The sequence below is a fragment of the Mustelus asterias genome, unplaced genomic scaffold (genome assembly GCF_964213995.1).
Source record: "Mustelus asterias unplaced genomic scaffold, sMusAst1.hap1.1 HAP1_SCAFFOLD_334, whole genome shotgun sequence".
Lineage (NCBI taxonomy): Eukaryota > Metazoa > Chordata > Chondrichthyes > Carcharhiniformes > Triakidae > Mustelus > Mustelus asterias.
In genome coordinates this window covers 286,635-309,319 of record NW_027590296.1, presented here as the reverse complement: position 1 = coordinate 309,319, position 22,685 = coordinate 286,635, and the positions used below count along the sequence as shown (strand labels likewise).

The window sequence follows — 22,685 nt, the reverse complement described above, 5'->3', positions numbered from 1 at the left end:
CCCTCATCAATCTGCATGGAGCAGCGATCTCAATGGGTTAAATGTTGTTCTCACGCTCCTCCCTGTGGGCCCATCTACCTGGTTCTACCTGAAAGAACTCTCTGCCAGTTCAGTCCCCCATTGGGAGCAGGTGTCAGGGTGACATGAGTGTATCCCTGGTGAGTTTAGATTTGATATTGTTTCCAGGCTGCTGTACACATGGACTTTGTGTGTGTCTGGGTTACATCACTATTCTACTGACAGGTGTCTGAGGTTGTGGGGGAACAGAGAGCTGTGCAGGTCCTAACGCTGCATTTACCAGCAAGACTCTGCATTTTAACACAGTTTGGCACAGGCAAAGAATCAAACCCACAGCGGGGAAGACGGTAACTAGTGAAATTTAATTCTGATCTCATAAATCAAGGTATGAGAAGAAAATATCATCCATCAAAAACATTCAAGGCCTTCCAGCCAACAAGGGATGGGAAACAAAATCACCAAATGTATCAGCAGCTTCCTCTGCCTGGAATCTGGGAGCTGTCAGATTGACATGGACCGTCTGACACATCATTCTCCTGGGATAGACTCTGCATGGAGCTCAGTGACATCCTGACCCCTGGGAGATCCACCCCCTTCATTACCCTCATCACAGGAGACATCTCGCTCCCTCAGGAAAGACACTTCCCCCTTTGTAGCACGAGGTTGTGCAGGGTGCAGCAGACAATGATGATCTGGAACATTCTCTATGGAAACTATTGCAGAGCCCTGCCTGAGCAGCTCAAACATCTGAACCTCATCTTTAGCAGCCCTGTTGACTCCACAATCTGGAACCTGGTGGAAGGATGTGCATTATGGTAAATGCCCTCAGCAGCATTCTGCAGACAGTGAACTGGTGTCATCAGCCATGTTTTCTGGCGCTGTTCCTTTTTCCTGAGGAAGCAGCCCTATAATCTCCAAGGTCCTTCAACACCCAGTGCTGCCTGGGAGTTGCCCAGATTGTCTGCATCATGGGATGATCCCGTGGTCAGAATTGTCGCCATTGCTGTGGACCCTGTCAGTCAGAATCTTGATCTTTTTGAGGCTCTGTTGCCCCTTGCCGTCCAGCCCATTGATCCTCCTGATCCTGTGCCAATCTGTGACAGGCCCTCCTTCCCTTCATCTGGATCAGAGCCAGTACAAAGGCAGGGTTGCCTGCAGCTCTCATCATGGGGAGGCAGTGGCTTAGTGGGATTATCACTCGACCATTAATCCAGAAACTCATGTTCTGGGGACCCGGGTTCGAATCCCGTCACGGCAGATGGTGGAATTTGAATTCAATAAAAAATCTGGAATTAAGAATCTTCTGATGACCATGAAACCTTTGTCGATTGTTAGAAAAACCCATTTGGATCACTAATATCCTTTCGGGGAGGAAATCTGTCGTCCTTACCCGGTCTGGCCTACATGTGACTCCAGAGCCACAGCAATGTGGTTGACTCTCAACTGCCCTCGAAGGGCAACTAGGGATGGGCAATAAATGCTGGCCAGCGATGCCTATGTTCCACAAATGAATTAAAAAAAAAATCTCAGCATATCTGTGAATGCATTGAAATAATACATTTAGTGAGCACACCCTTTACAAATTTCCCTCCAATTCAAAACCTGCAGCCCAGGGTGAAGCCCTTTGCCTGGGTTCCATTCAGACAAAACATCCCCACCTCACTCCTTCTCGGTGAATGACATCCTGGAGAAACATAGATGGGGGTTCCTCCTATTCATACATGAATGTACATAGAAACATTGCTCTTTGATCAGGGTGATGAGAGCCTTGTGTGAGTAGCCTGCCTCTGACACGATCCTGTTTGACTCCACTGTCCCTGAGACTTCACAGAGAGACCATTGCCTTGGAATTATAGACAGACTGAACACATGAGCCCTTGTCAGGAATGATCATTGACCCAGGAGGATGGACGTTTTGCCATGAGTTGCCTGCCGTCCACCAGCTGTGCCTTTTGGAGCCATCCACCTCCCTCCTTCACCCCAGTAATCAGTCCAATGAACCTTCCCTACACGCCCTCTATGACACTCCTCCCATGTCCTTCTTTAAGAGAGGCGACCAAAACTGTACACAAGCGTTACTCATGGAAGTCTCAACCAGAGTGGATACAATAGTCTAGGATAATGTACAAACCGACGCAGGAGCAGCTTCTTCCCTGCTGCCATCAGACTTTTGAATGGACCTATCTTACATGAAGCTGATCTTTTTCTTCACCCTATCCGTAACTGAAACACTATATTCTGCATCCTATCCTTTCCTTCTCCCACATGTACTCTATGAATGACTGTGCCCTTTGCAGACATCCCAATTATCCCTGCTTGCGTGACCACTTCTCTCCGACCTCAGTGTCCCCACCCAGCCCACAATGTCACCCTGATTGAACACTAGTGGAGGGGACCAGGACGACTTTCTTTGCTTGTCCTGTCTTTGGTGCTTCCACGGAACACGACCACTGGATCCTCCCACTTATAATGCAAGTTCCTCTCCAGCTCTGAGCACATGCTCTGAACCCTGCACCGGGCAGGCAACACAGCTGTCTGGGCTCTCGCTCTTTGCAGCAGAGAACAGTGTCTGTGCCCCTCACTGTACCTACTGCCTACCACATTCCTGTTTGCTATCCCCCACTGGGCTGCCTTCCTGTACCATGGTACCATGGTCAGTCTGCTCATTCACTCTGCAGCTCTTGCTTTCATCCACACAGATTGTAAGCACCTCAAATCTTTACAACAAATGCAATGTCTGAGGCTCCTCCACTCCCCCCAGCTCGGTCCCTTTCCCTGTCACATCCTCCTGACCCTCACTGCTGACAAAACAGATGACCCTAGTCTAAGAGGCGTGACCATGTTCTGGAACAAATTGCCCAGGTATTTCTCCCATTCCCTTACATTGTGCAGTGTCTGCAGTTCAGCCTCCTGCTCACTAATTCTGATCTGGAACTCCTCCAGCTGCTTACACTTTCTGCAGATGTGTTTGTCATGGATCACCTGGGTGTCCAAAATCCCACATTCCACAGCTGCAACATAACACCTGTCCTGCCATTGTTCTTGATACATTTAATTAAAATTTAAATTACTCATTTAATTAACTTAGAATAATTCCAACAATAACCACATTTCTTTCCCTTGTGCATTGCCTTCCCACATGAACCTAATTCACTGCTCACTCAGTCTCTGTCTCATTCCAGTGCAGTTACCTGTCTCCTCATGTACCTCTTACTGATCATGCATTTTGAAAGGTGTATTAGAATTTTATAAGTTTCTATGAGATCCCCTCTCACTCTTCAAAACTCCAGTGAATATAATCCTAACCAATTTAGTCTCTCCTCATATGACAGACCTGCCATCCCAGGAATCAGCCTGGTAAACCTTGGCTGTAATCCCTCTATAACAAGGACATTCTTCCTCATGATAAGGAGACCAAAACTGCACACAATACTCCAGGTGTGGCCTCACCAACGCCCTGTACAATTGCAGCGAAACATCCCTATCCCTATACTTAAATCCTCTCGCTGTGAAGTCCAACATATCATTTGCCTTCTTTACTGCCTGCTGTACCTGCACGCCTGCTTTCAGCAACTGATGTACGAGGACACCAAGGTCTCGCTGAGTATCCACCTCTCTCAATTTACACCCATTGAAATAATAATCTGTCTTCCTATTATTGCTACCAAAGTGGATAACCGCACATTTATCGACATTATGCTGCATCTGCCATGCATATGCCCACACTCAGCCTGTCCCAATCACACTGAAGCATCTCTGCATCCTCCTCACAGTTGGGCCGACATTCGTTTTTGTCAATCTTTTTCTCTTTACATACCTACAGAAACTTTTATCGTCAGTTTTGAAGTTCCCCACTAGCTTACTTTCACACTCTATTTTTCCCTTCTTATTCAATCCCTTGGTCCTCCTTTGCTGAATTTTAAACTGCACCCAATCCTCAGGCCTATTCTTTTTCTTGCCAATTTATATACTTCTTCCTTGAATCTGACACTATCTCTAATTTCCCTTGTAAGCCATGGTTTGGCCACAATTCCCTAACCACTCTTGTGCCAAACACGAATAAACAACTTCTGGAGTTCACCTATCATTCTTTGAATGCCTGCCATTGCCGGTCCATTATCTTTACTTTCAGTCATGTTTCGCAGTCCATCATGGCCAATTCATGCCTCATACCATCATAGTTCACTTTGAGATTCAGGACCCTGGACTCAGAATCAACTACATCACTATCCAACTTGACAAATAATTCTACCATATGATGCTGACTCGTCCCCAAGGCTTCTCTCACAACTAGATTGCTTAAGAAGTCTCAGTAATGCTGAGACTTGGCTGTCAGCTGATAGCCAAGATCCGCACACATGAGGACGGCCTCAACCGGGATCTTGGGTTCATGTCACACTACCTGTTACTCCCCCACAATTTGCCTGGGCGTGCAAAATCTCCTGGTTTGAGACTATTTACACCTCTTTAACCACGGGAGGGTGAAAAATGTCAAGGTGGAGCAAAGTTATATTGGAAAACAGGCACACATCCCAGTGATGACCTCACTGGGGAGAGGGGACCATTTTGTTCAGAAAGGGATTTTAAACTGGTGTTTTTATACAATAAGACAATTGAAGGGAAAACTGACCAATTTATAAAGGTGGGAAATGCGAAAATGTTAAATAGGAGTGAAATTACATTTAAAAAACCACCACACCAATGATGATCTGTCTGAGGGGGAGAGTGACGGTTTATGGCCGCCATTTTGTTAGGAAAGGGCGGGAAAATTCAAACCAAGGGACTTTAAACCATTTGTTTAATAATAGACAACTGAAGGGAAACTGGTCCACAAATAAACATGGGGTTATGGAAACATGTTAAATAGCAGTGAAACTTCATTTAAAAAGCACCCACACCAACACTCTCCGGGGGGGGGGGGGGGCGGTTTTCCGCCGCCATTTTGTCCAGCCAGGGCGGGAAAATCCAAACGGTGCAAATGTGTTTTTTTAAACACAAAAACTGGAATAAAATGTGTTTTTGTTTGTGGAGCCGCGCTGCCGCTGCACAGAGTGTGTGTGAAGCTCAGGGAGGATCTGTCTCTCTCTCTCTGTGTCTCTCACTCACCGCCGCCGCCGCCTCTGTCTCTCTCTCGCGGCCGCGCCGCGCGCGCGGGAAATTCAAACTCTAACGGTCAGGCTGCCGGGGGGCGGGGCCCGGGGGGCGGGGCCGGGCTCGGGGTTGAGGCGGGGGCCCGGTCCCGGGCTCGGGGCCGAGGCGGGGGCCCGGGGCCGGGCTCGGGGTTGAGGCGGGGGCCCGGGGCCGGGCTCGGGGTTGAGGCGGGGGCTCGGGGTTGAGGCGGGGGCCCGGGGCCGGGCTCGGGGTCGAGGCGGGGGCTCGGGGCCGAGGCGGGGGCTCGGGGCCGAGGCGGGGGCTCGGGGCCGAGGCGGGGGCCCGGGGCCGGGCTCGGGGTTGAGGCGGGGGCCCGGGGCCGGGCTCGGGGTTGAGGCGGGGGCTCGGGGTTGAGGCGGGGGCCCGGGGCCGGGCTCGGGGTTGAGGCGGGGGCCCGGGGCCGGGGTTGAGGCGGGGCCGGGCTCGGGGTTGAGGCGGGGGCTCGGGGTTGAGGCGGGGCCGGGCCCGGGGTTGAGGTGCGGGTCTTGTTGGGCTGACAGTCAGGGGGAAAATGCTGGATCAATAACAAATGATGTGATAACTGGAACCTTCCACAATCAGGGTGAATTTGTGCCGAGTCAATGGGGATTTATCAAAGGGAAATCTTGTTTCACAAACTGGGAGGAGAGTTTGAAGAATGGAATCGCAGAATAGATCAGGTGTAACTGGTGGATTTAGATTTTCCCAAAGCTTTTGATCAGGTTCCACACAAAAGGTCAGTAAATAACTTTAGAGCAGGTGGAATGGACTGGAATGGAGCGGGAACTGGTTCACAGACAGAAAACACAGAGTGGGGATAAATGGGTCATTTTGAGGTGAGCAGCCTGTTACTCGTGGGGAAACACAAAGATCAGTGCTTGGGTCCCAGCTATTCACAATCGACATCAAAGAGGGGCTTCCAAGGATCTCCACCCTTTCACCGTGCTCCAGATATGGTCTCACTAATGTCCTGTCGAGCCAAGGCATAATCTCTACACCTGCCTGACATCATTCGATCCCACTGTGAACAGCTTAAAGTTTATTTATTAGTATCACGAGTCGGCTTACACTAACACTGCAATGAAGTTACTGTGAAAATCCCCTCGATGCCACACTCCAGTGCCTGTTCGAGTATATGGAGGGAGAATTTAGCATGGCCAATGCACCTAACCTGCACATCTTTGGACTGTGGGTGGAAACCAAGCACCCGGAAGAAACCCATGCAGACACGGGGTGAACGTGCAAACTCCGCACAGACTTGGGATAAAACAGGAATTTTATTCTGGAACGGGCGGAATTGTGTGGCCTCAAGTGGGTGTATCTGTGCAGCTGGGGTCTGCTGGGCTGCTAAAGACATTGTGCAGCTTGGGGTCTTTTACCATTCTCATCATGAGGCTGGGTGTGACACACAGTTGGCAGTTGGCACTGCTGGATCATCCAGCTGTATCGATGATGTTCATGTCACTGCAGAGTGACCGGCCTGGAATTCATCAGCAGCAGAGGGGGCTGCTGAAGGATGGCCGGTCACTTGCTGTTTTGAGTTGGGGTGATTAACCAGATGGAGCTTTCTTGTACAATACGTTTGATATGAGAAGGTGACAACCCATCACCTCCACAACATCAGAGATGGTGAAATTCCCTCTCCACAGCAGAATATTCAGGCTGCAGGAACAGGAATCATGTCTTCCTGGTCAGATCAATGCTCAGTGAGACCACCATTGTGAGCATGGACTGTAAGTGCTGAGGTGTGGCATCCCACGCTCCTGTAGAAACAACAGGTCAGCTGCGGTATTGTCAAGGTATCCCAATGCCGCAACACTGATCTTTAAACTCATAATGTCTGTCCCTTACCAGATCCATTGTCTGGAATAGTTCCAGCCCTTTGGAAAGTAACTGCATACCCATAGCGTTCACAGTCTCACTATTGTTGGGCTCAGAAAGCCATCCTGATCCAGTCAGCGAGTGTTGTTCAACCGGGGTGACGTGGACTGGGGGAGAGAGAGTGGTGGAAGGATGGGGTCATGGAACCAGAGATGTTTGGGTTGTCCTAAATGGTATATGAGGAGGCAGGCAACTGCACTGGAGTGATCCTAAAAAAAGGTATCTACACAGATAGTGGATTCATTGGTTGTAAATTTCCAAAAATCCTCAGATTCTGGAGCAGTATCATGAGGATTGGAAAACTGCCAATGTGACACCGCTATTCAAAAAGGGAAAGAGGCAAAAAGCAGATAACTTTAGGCCGATTAGCCTAACATCTGTTGTTGGAAAAATGTTGGAATCAATTACGAAAGAGGTAACGGGCACATTTGGAAAATCAGAGTCTAATCAAACTGAGTCAGCATGGATTCATGAAAGGGAAATGATGTCCGAAGAATTTATTGAAGTTTTTGAGAAGGTCTAAAGCAGTGTGGATAGAGGGGAATCAGTAGATGTGTTGTATTTGGACTTCCAAAAGGCACTTGACAAGGTATCTCACAGGAGGTTAACTGCATGGTGTTGGAGGTAGTTTCTTGGCATCGATAGAGAACTGGCTAATGGGTAGGAAACAGCGGGGGGGGGATAAAGGGTTCTTTTTCAGATTAGCAACCTGTAACCAGTGGGGTTCCACAGGATCGGTGCTGCGACTGGAACTGTTTATAATCTATATTAATGACTTGGAGGAAGGAAGCAAATGTACTGTAGCCAAATTGTCAGATGACAAATATAGGTGGAAAGGCAAGTTGCGAGAGGGAAACAGTTTACAGAGATGTTGACAGGTTAAGAGTAAGTGAGCAACAAGTTAGCAAATGGAGTATAATGTGGGAAAATGTGAAGTTGTTCATTTTGGAAAGGAGGACAAACAAACAGAATTATTTAAATGGAGAAAAACTGCAGAAAGCTGCAACACAAAGTGATTTGGAGTAACTTGTGCACGCAACACAGAAAGCGAGCACATAGCGGCAGCAGGAAATCAGGAAGGCCAATGGAATGTTGGCCCCTGTTTCAAGGGGGTTGGAGTATAAGAGTAGGGAAGTCTTGCTGCAACTGTACAAGGTGCTGGGTGAGACCACATCTGGAGAACTGTGAGCAGTTTTGGTTCCCCTTATTGAAGGAAATGTATTATTTCATTGGAGGCAGTTCAGAGAAAGTTCACGAGGATTACACCCAACATGGAGGATTGTTTTAAGAGGAAAGGTTAAACAGATGGGACTTTACTCATTGGAATTGAGAAGAATGAGAGTGATCTCATTGAAACATACAGGATTCTTAAGGGCTTGACAGGGTAAGTGCTGAGTGGATGTTCCCCCTAACGGGAGAGTCAAGGGCCAGAGGGCATAGTCTAAGAAAAAGTGGCATCAATTTAAGACTGAGATGAAGAGGAATTTCTTCTCTCAGAGGGTAATGAATCTGTGGAATTCTTAACAACAGAGAGTTGTAGATTCTGGGTCAGTCGAGGCTGAGATAGACAGATTATTAATCAGTGAGGGAATCAAGGGTCACGGTGTTAAGGCGGGAAAGTTGAGTTTTGAATCTTTGGAACTCCTTGCCACAGAGAGCTGTGGGGACAGAGTCCTTCTGTATATTTAAGGCTGTGATAGATGTTTGGGGAAAGGGGAGGAAAGTGGACATGAGGAATGTTGGGATCAGCCAGGATCCAATTGAATGGCAGAGCAGGCTTGAGGGGCTGAATGGCCTACTCCTGTTCCTATTTCTAGTGGTCTCATGGAGATGGCGACTATGTGATTAGCAAATTAGATTCACACGGTAAGTTCTGGTAACTCCTTTTCATTTTTAACTATAAATTAAGAATCAAAATCGGATGTGATACTAACATTCAATAAGTTATACTGGCTTGCATAACTTGTAGAACCAACAAGGGAGCTGGCCATCTTTCACTGGGTATTGTGCAATGAGAAAACATTAGTTGGCAATCTAGTTATGTGGAGATGCCGGCGTTGGACTGGGTTGGGCACAGTAAGTAGTCTCACAACACCAGGGTAAAGTCCAACAGGTTTATTTGGTAGCACAAGCTTTCGGAGCGCTGCCCCTTCAGGTGAGTGGAGAGTTCGGTTCACAAACAGACAAGATAATGGTTGGAATGTGAGTTTTAACAGATAATCAAGTCTATACAGGGGCAGACAATATGAGTGGAGAGAGGCTTAAGCACAGGTTAAAGAGGTGTAAATTGTCTCAAACCAGGAGACTTTGCAAGCCCAGGCAAATCATGAGGGGTTACAGGTAGTGTGACATGAACCCAAGATCCCGGTTGAGGCCGTCCTCATGTGTGCGGAACTTGGCTATCAACTGATAGCTAAGTCTCAGTTCCTGAAACTTCTTAAGCAATCTAGTTGTGAGAGAAGCCTTGGGGATGAGTCAGCATAATTATGGTAGAATTCTTTGTCAAGGTGGTTAGTGATGTCGTTGATTCTGAGTCCAGGGTCCTGAATCTCAAAGTGAACTATGATGGTATGAGACGTGAATTGGCCATGATGGACTGGGAAAGGTTACTGAAAGTAAAGATAATGGACAGGCAATGGCAGGCATTCAAAGAATGAATAGATGAACTCTAGCAGTTGTTTATTCCAGTTTGGCACAAGAGTGGTAAGGGAATTGTGGCCAAACCATGGCTTACAAGGGAAATTAGAGATAGTGTAAGATTAAAGGAAGAAGATTAATTGGCAAGAAAAATAATAGGCCTGAGGATTGGGTACAGTTTAAAATTCAGCAAAGGAGGACCAAAGGATTGAATAAGAAGGGAAAATAGAGTATGAAAGTAAGCTAGTGGGGAACACAAAAACGGACTAAAAGTTTCTATAGGTATGTAAAGAGAAAAAGATTGACAAAAACGAATGTAGGCCCAACTGTGAGGAGGATGCAGAGAGGCTTCAGTGTGATTGGGACAGGCTGAGTGTGTGGGCATATGCATGGCAAATGCAGTATAATGTGGATAAATGTGAGGTTATCCACTTTGGTAGCAATAATAGGAAGACAGATTATTATTTGAATGGGTGTAAATTGAGAGAGGTGGATACTCAGCGAGACCTTGGAGTCCTCGTGCATCAGTCACTGAAAATAAGCACGCAGGTACAGCAGGCAGTAAAGAAGGTGAATGGTATGTTGGCCTTCATAGCGAGAGGATTTGAGTACAGGAGCAGGGATGTTTTGAACAAAAGAACAAAGAACAATACAGCACAGGAACAGGCCCTTCGGCCCTCCAAGCCCGTGCCACTCCCTGGTCCAAACTAGACCATTCTTTTGTATCCCTCCATTCCATTTTGCTGTAATTGTATAGTGCATTGGTGACTTTTGTGTGCAGTTTTGGTGTCTTTATCAGAGGAAGGATGTCCTTACTATAGAGGGAGCACAGCAAAAGTTTACCAGGCTGATTCCTGGGATGGCAGGTCTGTCACATGAGGAGAGACTAAATCGGTTAGGATTATATTCACTGGAGTTTAGAAGAGTGAGAGGGGATCTCATAGAAACTTATAAAATTCACACAGGGTGAGACAGGGTAGATTCAGAAAGAATGTTCCCAACCGTGGAGAAGTTCAGAACTAGGGATCGTAGTTTGAGGATAAGAGTTAAACCTTTTAGAACTGAGGTGAGGAGAAATTTCTTCATCCAGAGGGTGGTGAATGTGTGGAATTCACTACCACAGAAAGTAGTTGAGGCCAAAATGTTGTGTCATTTCAAGAAGAATTAGGTATAGCTCTTGGAGCTAAAGGGATCAAGAGATATGGGGGTTGGGGGGATCAGGATATTGAATTCGATGATCAGACATGATCGCAATGAATGGCAGAGCAGCTCGAAGGGCTGAATGGCCTCCTGCTGCTTCGACTTTCTATGTTTGTGTGTTAACTAGAGAACTGCCTGGAGTGGCAGTTATCTGTCAATCATTTGAAAGCAGTTGGTTCATGAGTGTTAATCAGTGCAGCAGGAAGTAAAACTAGCAAGCAACTCATCAGCGTATCTATAAAAAAGACACGCCTTTCAGACTGCATGAGCAGTAAGAGGTACATGAGGAGACAGGTAACTGCACTGGAATGAGATAGAGACTGAGTGAGCAGTGAATTAGGTTCATGTGGGAATGCAATGCACAGGGGAAAGAAATGTGGTTATTGTTGGAATTATTCTAAGTTAATTAAATGAGTAATTTAATTACATTTGACTAAAAAACATCAGGAACAATGGCAGGACAGGTGTTATGTTGCAGCTGTGGAATGTGGGATTTTGGACACCCAGGTGATCCATGACAAACACATCTGCAGAAAGTGTAAGCAGCTGGAGGAGTTCCAGATCAGAATGAGTGAGCAGGAGGCTGAACTGCAGACACTGCACAATGTAAGGGAATGGGAGAAATACCTGGGCAATTTGTTCCAGAATATGGTCACACCTCTTAGACTAGGGTCATCTGTTTTGTCAGCAGTGAGGGTCAGGAGGATGTGACAGGGAAAGGGACTGAGCTGGGGGTAGTGGAGGAGCCTCAGACTTTGCATTTGTTGTAAAGATTTGAGGTGCTTACAATCTGTGTGGGTGAAAGCAAGAGCTGCAGAGTGAATGGGCAGACTGACCATGGTACAGGAAGGCAGTCAAATGGGGGTTTCTGAAGTCGATGACAATCTCCTTCGTTTTACTGACATTGAGGGAGATTTATTGCCATCGCACCAGTTCACCAGATTCTCTATCTCATTCCTGTACTCTGTCTCGTCATTGTTTGAGACCCACTGTGATGGTGTCATCAGAAAACCTGAAATTGAGTAGGATGGGAATTTGGCCACACAGTCATAGGTGTATAAGGAGTATAGTAGGGGGCTGAGAACACAGCCTTGTGGGGCACCGGTGTTGAGGATGATCATGGAGGAAGTGTTGTTGCCGATCCTTACTGATTGTGCTCTGTGGGGGCTTTTAATTCATTCGTGGGACATGGGCGTCACTGGCTGGCCAGCATTTATTGCCCATCCCTAGTTGCCCTTGAGAAGGTGGTGGTGAGCTGCCTTCTTGAATCGCTGCAGTCCATGTGCTGTGGGTTGACCCACAATGCCGTTTGTGAAGGAATTCCAGGATTTTGACCCAGCGACTGCCAAGGAACAGCGATATATTTCCAAGTCAGGATGGTGAGTGGCTTGGAGGGGAACTTGTAGGTGGGGGTGTTCCCATGTATCTGCTGCCTTTTCCTTCTAGATGGAAGTGGTTGTGGGTTTGGAAGGTGCTGTCGAAGGATCTTTGGTGAATTGCTGCAATGCATCCTGTAGATAATACACACTGCTGCTACTGTGCGTCGGTGGTGGAGTGATTGTCGATGTGGTGCCAATCAAGCCGGCTGCTTTATCCTGCATAATTCCAAAGTTCTTGAATGTTATTGGAGCTGCACTCATCCAAGCAAGTGGGGAATATTCCTTCACACTCCTGACTTGAGCTTTGTAGATGGTGGATAGGCTTTGGGGAGTCAGGAGGTGAGTTACTCGCTGCAGTATTCCTCACCTCTGACCTGCTCTTGTAGCTACTGTGTTAATGTGGTGAGTCCAGTTGAGTTTCTGGTCAATGGTAACTCCAAGGATGTTGACAGTGGGGGATTCAGTGATGGTTACACCACTGAATGTTAAGGGGTGGTGGTTAGAGTATCTCTTGTTGGTGACGGTCATTTGTGTGGCTTAAAGGTAACTTGCCACTTGTCAGCCCGAGCCTGGATATTGTCTAGATCTTGTTGCATTTGAACATGGACTGCTTCAGTAACTGAGCAGTGGTGAATGGTGCTGAACATTGTGCAATCATCGGCAAACATCCCCACTTCTGACCTTATGACAGAGGGAGGGTCATTGATGAAGCAGCTGAAGATTGTTGGGCCTTGGACACTACCCTGAGGGACTCCTGCAGAGATGTCCTGGAGCTGAGATGACTGACCCTTCCTCGAGGAATTCTAGAATCCAGTCACAGAGGGAGGAACCAAGCCCTCGGCCACAGAGTCTGGAGATGAGTTTTGATGGGGTACTGGTGTTGAAGGCTGAGCTGCAATCAATAAATAGGGGTCTGACATAGGTGTCTTTGCGTTTATTGCCCACCCCTAGCTGCCCTTTGATGGCAGTTGAGAGTCAACCTCGTTGCTGTGGCTCTGGAGTCACATGTAGGCCAGGGCGGGTAAGGATGACAGATTTCCTTCCCGAAAGGACATTAGTGAACCAGGTGGGTTTTTCTGACAATTGACAATGGTTTCATGGTCATCAGAAGATTCTTAATTCCAGATATTTTTTTATTGAATTCAAATTCCACTGTCTGCCGTGGTGGGATTCGAACCCGGGTCCCCAGAACATGAGTTTCTGGATTAATCGCCTGGCAATAATCCCACTAAGCCACTGCCTCCCCATGATGGAAGCTGCAGGCAACCCTGCCTTTGTACTGGCTCTGATCCAGATGAAGGGAAGGAGGGCCTGTCACAGATTGGCACAGGATCAGGAGGATCAATGGACTGAACGGCAAGGGGCAACAGAGCCTCAAAAAGATCAAGATTCTGACCGACAGGGTCCACAGCAATGGCGACAATTCTGACCACGGGATCATCCCATGATGCAGACAATCTGGGCAACTCCCAGGCAGCACTGGGTGTTGAAGGACCTTGGAGATTATAGGGCTGCTGCCTCAGGAAAAAGGAACAGCGCCAGAAAACATGGCTGATGACACCAGTTCACTGTCTGCAGGATGCTGCTGAGGGCATTTACCATAATGCACATCCTTCCACCAGGTTCCAGATTGTGGAGTCAACAGGGCTGCTAAAGATGAGGTTCAGATGTTTGAGCTGCTCAGGCAGGGCTCTCCAATAGTCACCACAGAGAATGTTCCAGATCATCATTGTCTGCTGCACCCTGCACAACCTCGTGCTACAGAGGGGGAAGTGTCTTTCCTGAGGGAGCGAGATGTCTCCTGTGATGAGGGTAATGAAGGGGGTGGATCTCCCAGGGGTCAGGATGTCACTGAGCCACATGCAGAGTCTATCCCAGGAGAATGATGTGTCAGACAGGTCCATGTCAATCTGATCGCTCCCAGATTCCAGGCAGAGGAAGCTGCTGATACATTTGGTGATTTTGTTTCCCATCCTTTGTTGGCTGGAAGGCCTTGAATGTTTTTGATGGATGTTATTTTCCTCTCATACCTTGATTTATGAGATCAGAATTAAATTTCACTCGTTACCGTCTTCCCCGCTCTGGGTTTGATTCTTTGCCTGTGCCAAACTGTGTTAAAATGCAGAGTCCTGCTGGTAAATGCAGCATTAGGACCTGCACAGCTCTCTGTTCCCCCACAACCTCAGACACCTGTCAGTAGAATAGTGATGTAACCCAAACACTCACAAAGTCCATGTGTACGGCAGCCTGGAAACAATATCAAATCTAAACTCACCAGGGATACACTCATGTCACCCTGACACCTACTCCCAATGGGGGACTGAACTGGCAGAGAATTCTTTCAGGTAGAACCAGGTAGATGGGTCCACAGGGAGGAGCGTGAGAACAACATTTGACCCATTGAGATCGCTGCTCCATGCAGATTGATGAGGGATAGTCCTGCTCCTGATTGTCAATCGTACATCATAAACCCATATCCATTGACATCATCATCATGCCAATGTGTTTTGAAGTAACTTTGTAATCCACTCACTGAGAGTCCCTCACCTGCACTGTGTTCCTGAGGTGAAACCACTCCAGACCCTCCAAACGCAGAGACGCCTATAAGTCTCAGTCCTAAATGGCCTTAGTTTAAGTGTGAGACTGTGATCTGCCATTCTGGTTCCTGCAGCAAAGATAAACATCTTTACTGCCTGGGCCCGACAGAGGTCTGTTATTGCTGCTGATGCTTCATATCGATAGCCTGTCACTTCACAGCACGGTCCAGTACACAGGCCCATTCTACTCTCTATCTCTCCTCATGCGCTTTACCCCCATCCTTCAATGATGTCCATAGAAATTTGATTGCGAAGCCTTCATGTGAGGTCTACTGCCACCCGTGATGGGCAGACGAGCAAGGCACACAAATCTTCATGTGAGATCTGAAAAAGGCTGAGAAACTAGGAACACAGTAGGACATTCGAGTCTGCTCTTCCGTTTAACTTGATCATGGCTGAGCCTCCTCTCGATGTCATACTCCTGCCTCCTCCCCATACCCCGTGATGCCTTTAGAGGACAGAAATCTATCTATTTCCTTCTTAAATATATTCAATGATTTGCCCTCCATGCTTTCTGTGGGAGAGAATTCCACAGGTTCACCACGCTCTGAGTGAAGGTGTTCCTCATCTCAGTCCAAAATGGCCTTCCCCGTATCCTGAGACTGTGAACTCCTGTGACATACCCCCAGCCAGAGGAAACAACATCCCTGCATCCAATCTGCCCAGCCCTGTCAGAATTATATACGTTTCAATGAGATCCCCCTTCCCTGCTGTCAATACCAAGAAGTGGTGACTGTCTTTGAAAGTTCACTGGCACGATGGGCCGAATGGTCTCTTTCCAATGCGAGACCATGTTGTAATTATTATATAATCTAATATTTGGATCAGATTAAATCCACATTTACAAAGTTGCCTTGAATTGAAGATTGTCCTGTGAGGTGAGAATGATTCTGTGTCTGTGGACAAATAGAAGTGACCTGAGGAGGGGATCAGAGCCCGTGCTACTGCTGTTATTCTGAACCATGCACTAACTGTCTGGAAAACTGGGTTAAAGATCACCGGGCAGAATTTTACCATCTCACTGAGCCCATTTTACGGCGGGAAAAGGTTGTAAAATCGGGCATGGTGCAACTAGGAGGAACAGTGCCCATTCCCATTTCACCCCCCAAACAATCGGCACGATCGGGAGCCAGGCGAAACGTATATTTGTATTTTTTTGCAGTCATCAGGATGTAATTAGTGAGCTTCACTCCCAATCCTCCCAGCTCAGCTCCTTAAACACCTCATTCACTGCAGCCGGAATCAGTGAGGAAAACACCTCATGTATAACAGTCACATTCAGGCATATGAACAGAGAGGGTGAACGAAGAGGGAAATCTCTGCTTTCACAAAGCTCTGTGCTGCTGAGGGGGGGTTATTTCATGATGACCATGTTGTGTTTTGGATTGGGGGGGGGGGTGGGGGCTGCGAGTGTGTGGGGAGGCGGTGGGGGGGGGGGCTGCTGTTAATCACAGGGTCCGACTTTGGCCTCTCTGCATGGACCCAGGTCTAAGCGCTGACCTCAGGTCTGAGCGCTGACTCTGGGTCCTAGTGCTGGCAGCAGGACGCACTGTTGCTGGTGTGGGATGGGCTGGAAACTCTCTGAAGTGGCAGTGCTGCAGCTCAGGGCAAGCCTCAAGCAGCACTGGCCCCGCTCCTGCATGGGTTCTGGGTGTGTGTTTATGAATGGGGGTGCTGTATATCCATTCTGGGGAGCTGCGGAGGAAATATTGGGGGCTGTGTATCCATTCTGGGGGCCATGGGGGTCACGGGAATTGTGTGTTGCTGGGGGTGTGTGAGGGGGTATGGGGAGTGTGTGTTGCTGGGGGGGTGTGGGGGGTATGGGGAGTGTGTGTTGCTGGGTGTGTGGGCGGCATGGGGAGTCTTTGTTGCTGGGTGTGTGGGGGGTATGGGGAGTGTATGTTGCTGGGGGTGTGTGGGGGGGTGATGGGGAGTGTGTGTTACTGGGGGTGTGTGGCTGGGGGGGGATGGGGAGTGTGTGTTGCTGGGTGTGTGTGGGGGTATGTGGAGTGTGTGTTGCTGGGGGTTCTTTGGGGTGTATGGGGAGTGTGTGTTGCTGGGGGTGTGGGCGGTATGGGGAGTGTGTGTTGCTGGGTGTGTGTGGGGAGTATGGGGAGCGTATGTTGCTGGGTGTGTGTCGGGGGTATAGGGAGTGTGTGTTGCTGGGTGTGTGTGGGGGTATGGGGAGTGTGTGTTGCTGGGTGTGTGGGGGGTATGGGGAGTGTGTGTTGCTGGGTGTGTGGGGGGTATGGGGAGTGTGTGTTGCTGGGTGTGTGTGGAGGGTATGGGGAGTGTGTGTTGCTGGGTGTGTGTGGGGGGTATGGGGAGTGTGTGTTGCTGGGTGTGTGGGGGGTATGAGGAGTGTGTGTTGCTGGGTGTGTGTGGGGGGTATGGGGAGTGTGTGTTGCTGGGTGTGTGGGGGGTATGGGGAGTGTGTGTTGCGGGGAGTGTGTGTTGCTGGGTGTGTGTGGGGGTTATGGGGAGTGTGTGTTGCTGGGTGTGTGGGGGGTATGGGGAGTGTGTGTTGCTGGGTGTGTGGGGGGTATGGGGAGTGTGTGTTGCTGGGTGTGTGTGGGGGGTATGGGGAGTGATAGGGGTGATGGGTTTGGAGGCTGGGTGGTGAAGGAGCTTTGGTGATTACACCCACCTCCCGGGTTACAAATTGGAAATAGATTTTCTTTATTCATTCATGAGATGTGGGCATTTATAGCCCATCCCTTATTGTCCTTGAACAGAGGCTATTTCAGAGTCAACCACATGCTATGGATCTGTAATTGCCTGCAGGTCAGTGCGAGTAAGGATGAGCTGTGAACAGTGAGCTGGATTCAACCACAACCAAAATTCACCAAATAGCAAGTTACCGGATAGTGGAGGAAGCGTGGCAGTATTTCGAAGAAGACCAAAGATATCGTCCCCGTAGCCTGGGCAATATTTAACCCCCTTCCCGATAAACATCACAAAATGACAGGTTATCTGATCATTACCATGTTCGGGCTTTTGGAAGTTTGCTGGGTACAAACTGGCTTCTGCATTATCCGCATTCCAAGCGCGCGCACGCTTCAGGACAGAGTTCATTGACTGTAAGAGACTTTAAGGCGTTCTGTGGTGATGAAAAGCGTGGCAGGAAGAGAGTATTTTCTCACTGTGTTTCCTGTTCAGTGGGAAACACTTTCATGCTGTGCTGCTGTTCCTCCAGCACGTGGAGCCATGTGTGTTTCTGCAGCAGCTCAACCCATCCCAGAACCCTGCTGCACCCGCAAAGCTTCACTCAGAAATACTGTCGCTGTTCTCACATCGGAAAATGCAAAGGCCTTGTTACACACACCATCATCATTGACTTCAGGAAGTCTCGTGGAGGACATGCCCCTGTCTACAACAACGGGGACAAAGTAGAAATGGTCGAGAGCTTCACGTTTCTAGGTGTCCAGATCACCAACAACCTGTCCTGGTCCTTGTTTCCTTGGACAAGATGTTGAGAGGAGATTTGCTGCAGGTATTCAAAGCTCTGAGGGATCTGCACTGAGGCGATGGGAAACTGTTCCCATTGCTGGAAACTTCCAGAACAAGATTGGTTCCAGTTAACTGGCAAAAGGAAGAGTGAAGAGCTGAGAGAAACTTTCTCCAGCTGCAAAGAAACTAATCTGGAGCTGGAAAGATTGTTTGAAGCTTTTCCCCAGGTCGGTGGTGACGTTCACGAGGGGTCATAGGTTCAAGGTGAAGGGGGAGAGGTTATCAGAAGGACATATTTTACACAGAGGGTGGTGGGGGCCTGGAATGCGCTGCCAGGCAAGGTGGTGGAGGCAGACACACGGGGAACGTTTAAGACTTATCTAGATAGCCATATGAACGGAGTGGGAATGGAGGGATACAAAAGAATGGTCTAGTTTGGACCAGGGAGCGGCACGGGCTTGGAGGGCCGAAGGGCCTGTTCCTGTGCTGGATTGTTCTTTGTTCTTTGACAATTCCTACATTGAGAACAATGTTTCTCTCAGTGTGACAAAGAGATTTGGATGGTCTGAAAGTGTCATTTTCTAATGAGATTAGACACAGTAAGAAGTCTCACAACACCAGGTTGAAGTCCAACAGGTTTATTGGGTAGCACGAGCTTTCGGAGTCTCGCTCCTGCATCAGGTGAGGCCCACCCCAGTCCAACGCCGGCTTCTCCACATAATGAGATTAGAGACAGCTTGTCAGGGGAGGTCCCTGTGGGAGCGGATTGGCTGGAGTGCCTGTCACTCAGACTGAGGGAGGCGGGGTTCCGAGATTCTGGGGAGTCTGATTGGTCAGAGTGCCTGTCACTCAGACTGAGGGAGGCAGGGTTCCGAGACTCTGGAGCAGCGGATTGGTCAGAGCGCCTGTCACTCAGATTGAGAGGTGGGCAGGTTTCCATGATGGGAAAAACCGATTGGCCGGAGCTCAGAATGTAACTTTAGATATTCCTGTTGTCCCATGCAGCAAGTTTGAGTGTGTTCCCTCTGCTGTGTCAGAGACTCACTTGTTGTGACAGGTTTGTATTTGTCTGTATTAGGAGAGAGTTGGAGCAACAGAGACTCCACTTGACATGGTCTCTGAAATGGCCCAGCATGCCTCTCAGTTCAAGGGCAATGGGGATGGGCAATAAATGCTGGCCAGACAGCGACACCCATGTCCCACAAATGAATAACAAATACTGAGCAACTTTATAAAGTGGCAGATGGAAAGGTTTCTCTTATTCTATTTAATATTCACATCATTAATAAAGAAAGTTATCAAATAATAATCAAACCTATTTCCTTGGACGGAGGAGAGGCTAAGAGGAGATTTGATAGAAATGTTCAAAATCATGAGGGAGCTGGACAGAGTAAATAGGGAGAAACTTTCCCGCTCGGAAAAGGATCAAAGAGAGGGCCCAGATCGCTTCTCGAGCTTTTGGCTAAGATCAAGTGTAGTTTTGCTGTCCTGCACTTGGTTGAAGTCGTGAGGTTACACTGAGGCTTCATTGGAAGCAGTTTTTTAAAGCAGCATCTCGGCCTTTTGGCTCAGATGCAAATGGGATTAAGCCTTGGAGGAGGTGCATTGCCTGCTCCAATCAGCTTGGATCATGTAGATCAGGCCCAAGACAGGAAGCAGCCAGTCTGTCTGTCAGCTTGGATCGGGAATGTCTCACTGGTTGAGATTTTGAATTGGATTTTGATTGGATATAAAGAGAGAGCCCAGATTTAAAGTGATTTGCAAAAGAAGCAAATGTGATAGTGGAAAAATCTCTTTCACGCAGCGAGTGGTTGGGGTCTGGAATGCACTGCCTGGGAAGTTTGCTGGAGGCAGCTTCAATCAGTACATTCAAGAGGACATTGGATGATTATTATATGCTTTTCTGGTCACCACATTATCGGAAGGATGTGATTACACTGGAGAAGGTGCAGAGGAGATTCACCAGGATGCTGCCTGGCTGGAGCATTTCAGCTATGAAGAGAGGCTGGTTAGACTGGTGTTGTTTCTCCTTAGAGCAGAGAAGGCTGAGAGGGGATCTGATTAAGGTGTACAAAATTGAGGGACACAGATAGGAAAAAACTCCTCTCAATAACTTGGGGCATAGATTTAAGGTGAGGGGCAGGAGATTTAGAGGAGATTTGAGGAGAAAGCTTTTCACTCAGAGGGTGGTGGGAGTGTGGAACTCACTGCCTGAAAGGGTGGTGTCAGCGGGAGAACTCTCACAACAATTAACAAGTGTTTAGATGAGCATTTGAAGCACTCGAGCACACCAGGCTACAGAGCAAGTGCTGGAATTAGAATAGACTGGTGTTTGAGGACTGACACAGACATGATGGGCTGAAGGGCCTCTTTCTGTGCAGTGAAACTCTGTGATGATGACTCTATGACAACAGTATCTCCACATCAGAAATACCTTGTGGATTTTTATATGCCCGGGACACTCAGGGGGTTGTGAAAGGCACTATATAAATGCAAGAGTTTCTTGCAAATAAATTTGAACTTCACAGCTTCAATCCCTGTAAGTAACTTCTCTGTAGCTGTGATCCAGAATGGATCACATTGGCTTTTCTGTCTCTTTGTGTTAAACAATAAGTGGCTGCAATCAGCAACATGATTCAGTTTCTTACCCGTGTTCAGCAAAGTGCTATTTATTCAGCAGCAAGTTCCGTCTGGAGCAGAGGACAATATAATCTCAGTCCCCACCCATTGATACCTCCTCCATCCTCCACTGCCAACACCCCATGGACCTTAACCTGGCGGCCAGGGTTCAATCCTCTCTCCATTTTCTCAAACTGTTTGTCCTTCAACATAATCAGGTTTTGTTTCTGCCCGTGAAAAAGTCGACAGCACAGTACATAGCTTTAATCATAATTCTCGGAGTTATGTAGTGAACCTTATTGGGGAATCGTGGAATTTAAGGTGTTCAGGAATGCAGTAACATCCAAAGTAAAAGCAGTTTGAATCAGGAAGTGCCGAGTGTGAACATGGCTTCCAGACAGCAGGTCCAGAGTTTGACCGAGGAGACAATTTGTTCCATTTGTCTCGATTTCTTCACTGATCCGGTAATACTGGATTGTGGACACAACTTCTGCCGCTCCTGTATCACCCAGTGTTGGGAAAAGAAGGAGACAAACTCCTGCCCGGAATGTAGACAGGAGTTTCCGGAAAGAAACCTCAGGATAAATCGGGCCTTAGCGAATCTGACCGAGAAAACTCGACAGTTAAAGCTGAACCAAAAAGAGAAGGAAAGTAAACTTCACTGTGAAAAACATCAGGAAGAACTGAAGCTGTTTTGTGAAACTGACAAGAAATTGATCTGTGTGATTTGTAGAGATTCACAGGAGCACAAATCTCACAACTTCCTGCCCATCGATGAAGCTGTTGAAATCTACAAGGTAAAAGGGAAAATATTTTATAAACTGATCGATGTATCACATTTTTATAGTCTCACACTTTCATTCTGTGATTTTTCTCTCCCAATCCCAGAATCAGCTGAAATCTTCCTTAGATTCTCTCACAGAGAAGAAATCAGCGATTCGAGAAACGGAACAGAAACAGAAAGGGAAGATTTGTGAAGTTAGGGTAAGGTTTCCCTGTGCTGGTTTTCTGGGATCTCGGTTAGTTTTGTTCCCTTTATCGCGGGACATTAATTCTGTTCCACATTTCATTTGGTAGGAACAGTCGGCCAGTCTGCAGACCCACATCACATCCGAGTTCACTAAAATGCGCCAGATTCTCACTGAGAGAGAGCAGCGTTTACTCAGAGATCTCAGGGAGGAAGAGGAGAGGATTCTGGAATCGATGGAGAGAAACCTTCAAGAGATTCAGCAGAATTTAAATTCTATTGAGGAGAAACTCTCCAAGTTGCAGAAACAGACGGAGCAAAAAGATGAGCTGTTATTTCTGAAGGTGAGGGAATATATTGTGGGTCAGTTCAGGGAAACTTCACACTGACACTAAATAACTGATGGGAACTGTGGAATAAATAGAGAATTTACTGAAAAATACTCACAGAATGCAAAATATTTCTAGCTATTCCGTGGACTTTCTGCAGTATCTCTGAACTAATGCCTCCCACACTCTGCAGATTCCCGGGAATACCCATATCCTCCCGAGAATTAGTTCTATTGATTTTCACATTTGCTTTGTGATCATTCCCGAGTTCCCCAAGTTTAATTTTCTCCTGGAACTCCCGTTATAATCCAGTTCCAGTTCCATGTTGTGAGTGTGTGGGTGTGTCTGGTACGGTGTGTGAGAGAGTCACTGTGTCTGTGAGTGGGGACTGATATCCAGTTCCATGTTGTGAGTGTGTGGGTGTGTCTGGTACGGTGTGTGTGTGAGAGTCACTGTGTCTGTGAGTGGGACTGATATC

At 47.7% G+C, this 22,685-nt stretch overlaps 2 protein-coding genes across 3 annotated transcripts in view; one reads left to right on the top strand and one right to left on the bottom strand.

The window, feature by feature from the left end:
• LOC144486419 (E3 ubiquitin-protein ligase TRIM39-like) overlaps positions 1-22,685 on the bottom strand; it is a 121,905-nt gene that overhangs the window by 57,086 nt on the left and 42,134 nt on the right. Inside the window, exon 4 of one of the 2 annotated variants that reach the window (XR_013496261.1) lies at positions 18,917-21,701. The exons of the other annotated variant lie outside the window; for it this stretch is intronic. The gene's annotated coding sequence lies outside the window, so the exon portion shown is untranslated. Of the gene's footprint in view, positions 1-18,916; positions 21,702-22,685 lie in introns of those variants that run through there. 2 annotated transcript variants of the gene reach the window in all.
• The window catches only part of LOC144486416 (zinc-binding protein A33-like), a 27,070-nt gene continuing 25,579 nt past the window's right edge, over positions 21,195-22,685 (top strand). The window contains exons 1-3 of the mRNA XM_078204451.1: positions 21,195-21,708; positions 21,800-21,895; positions 21,989-22,222. Coding sequence (XP_078060577.1) covers positions 21,298-21,708; positions 21,800-21,895; positions 21,989-22,222 — 741 coding nt within the window. The 5' untranslated portion in view covers positions 21,195-21,297. The remainder of the gene's footprint in view (positions 21,709-21,799; positions 21,896-21,988; positions 22,223-22,685) is intronic.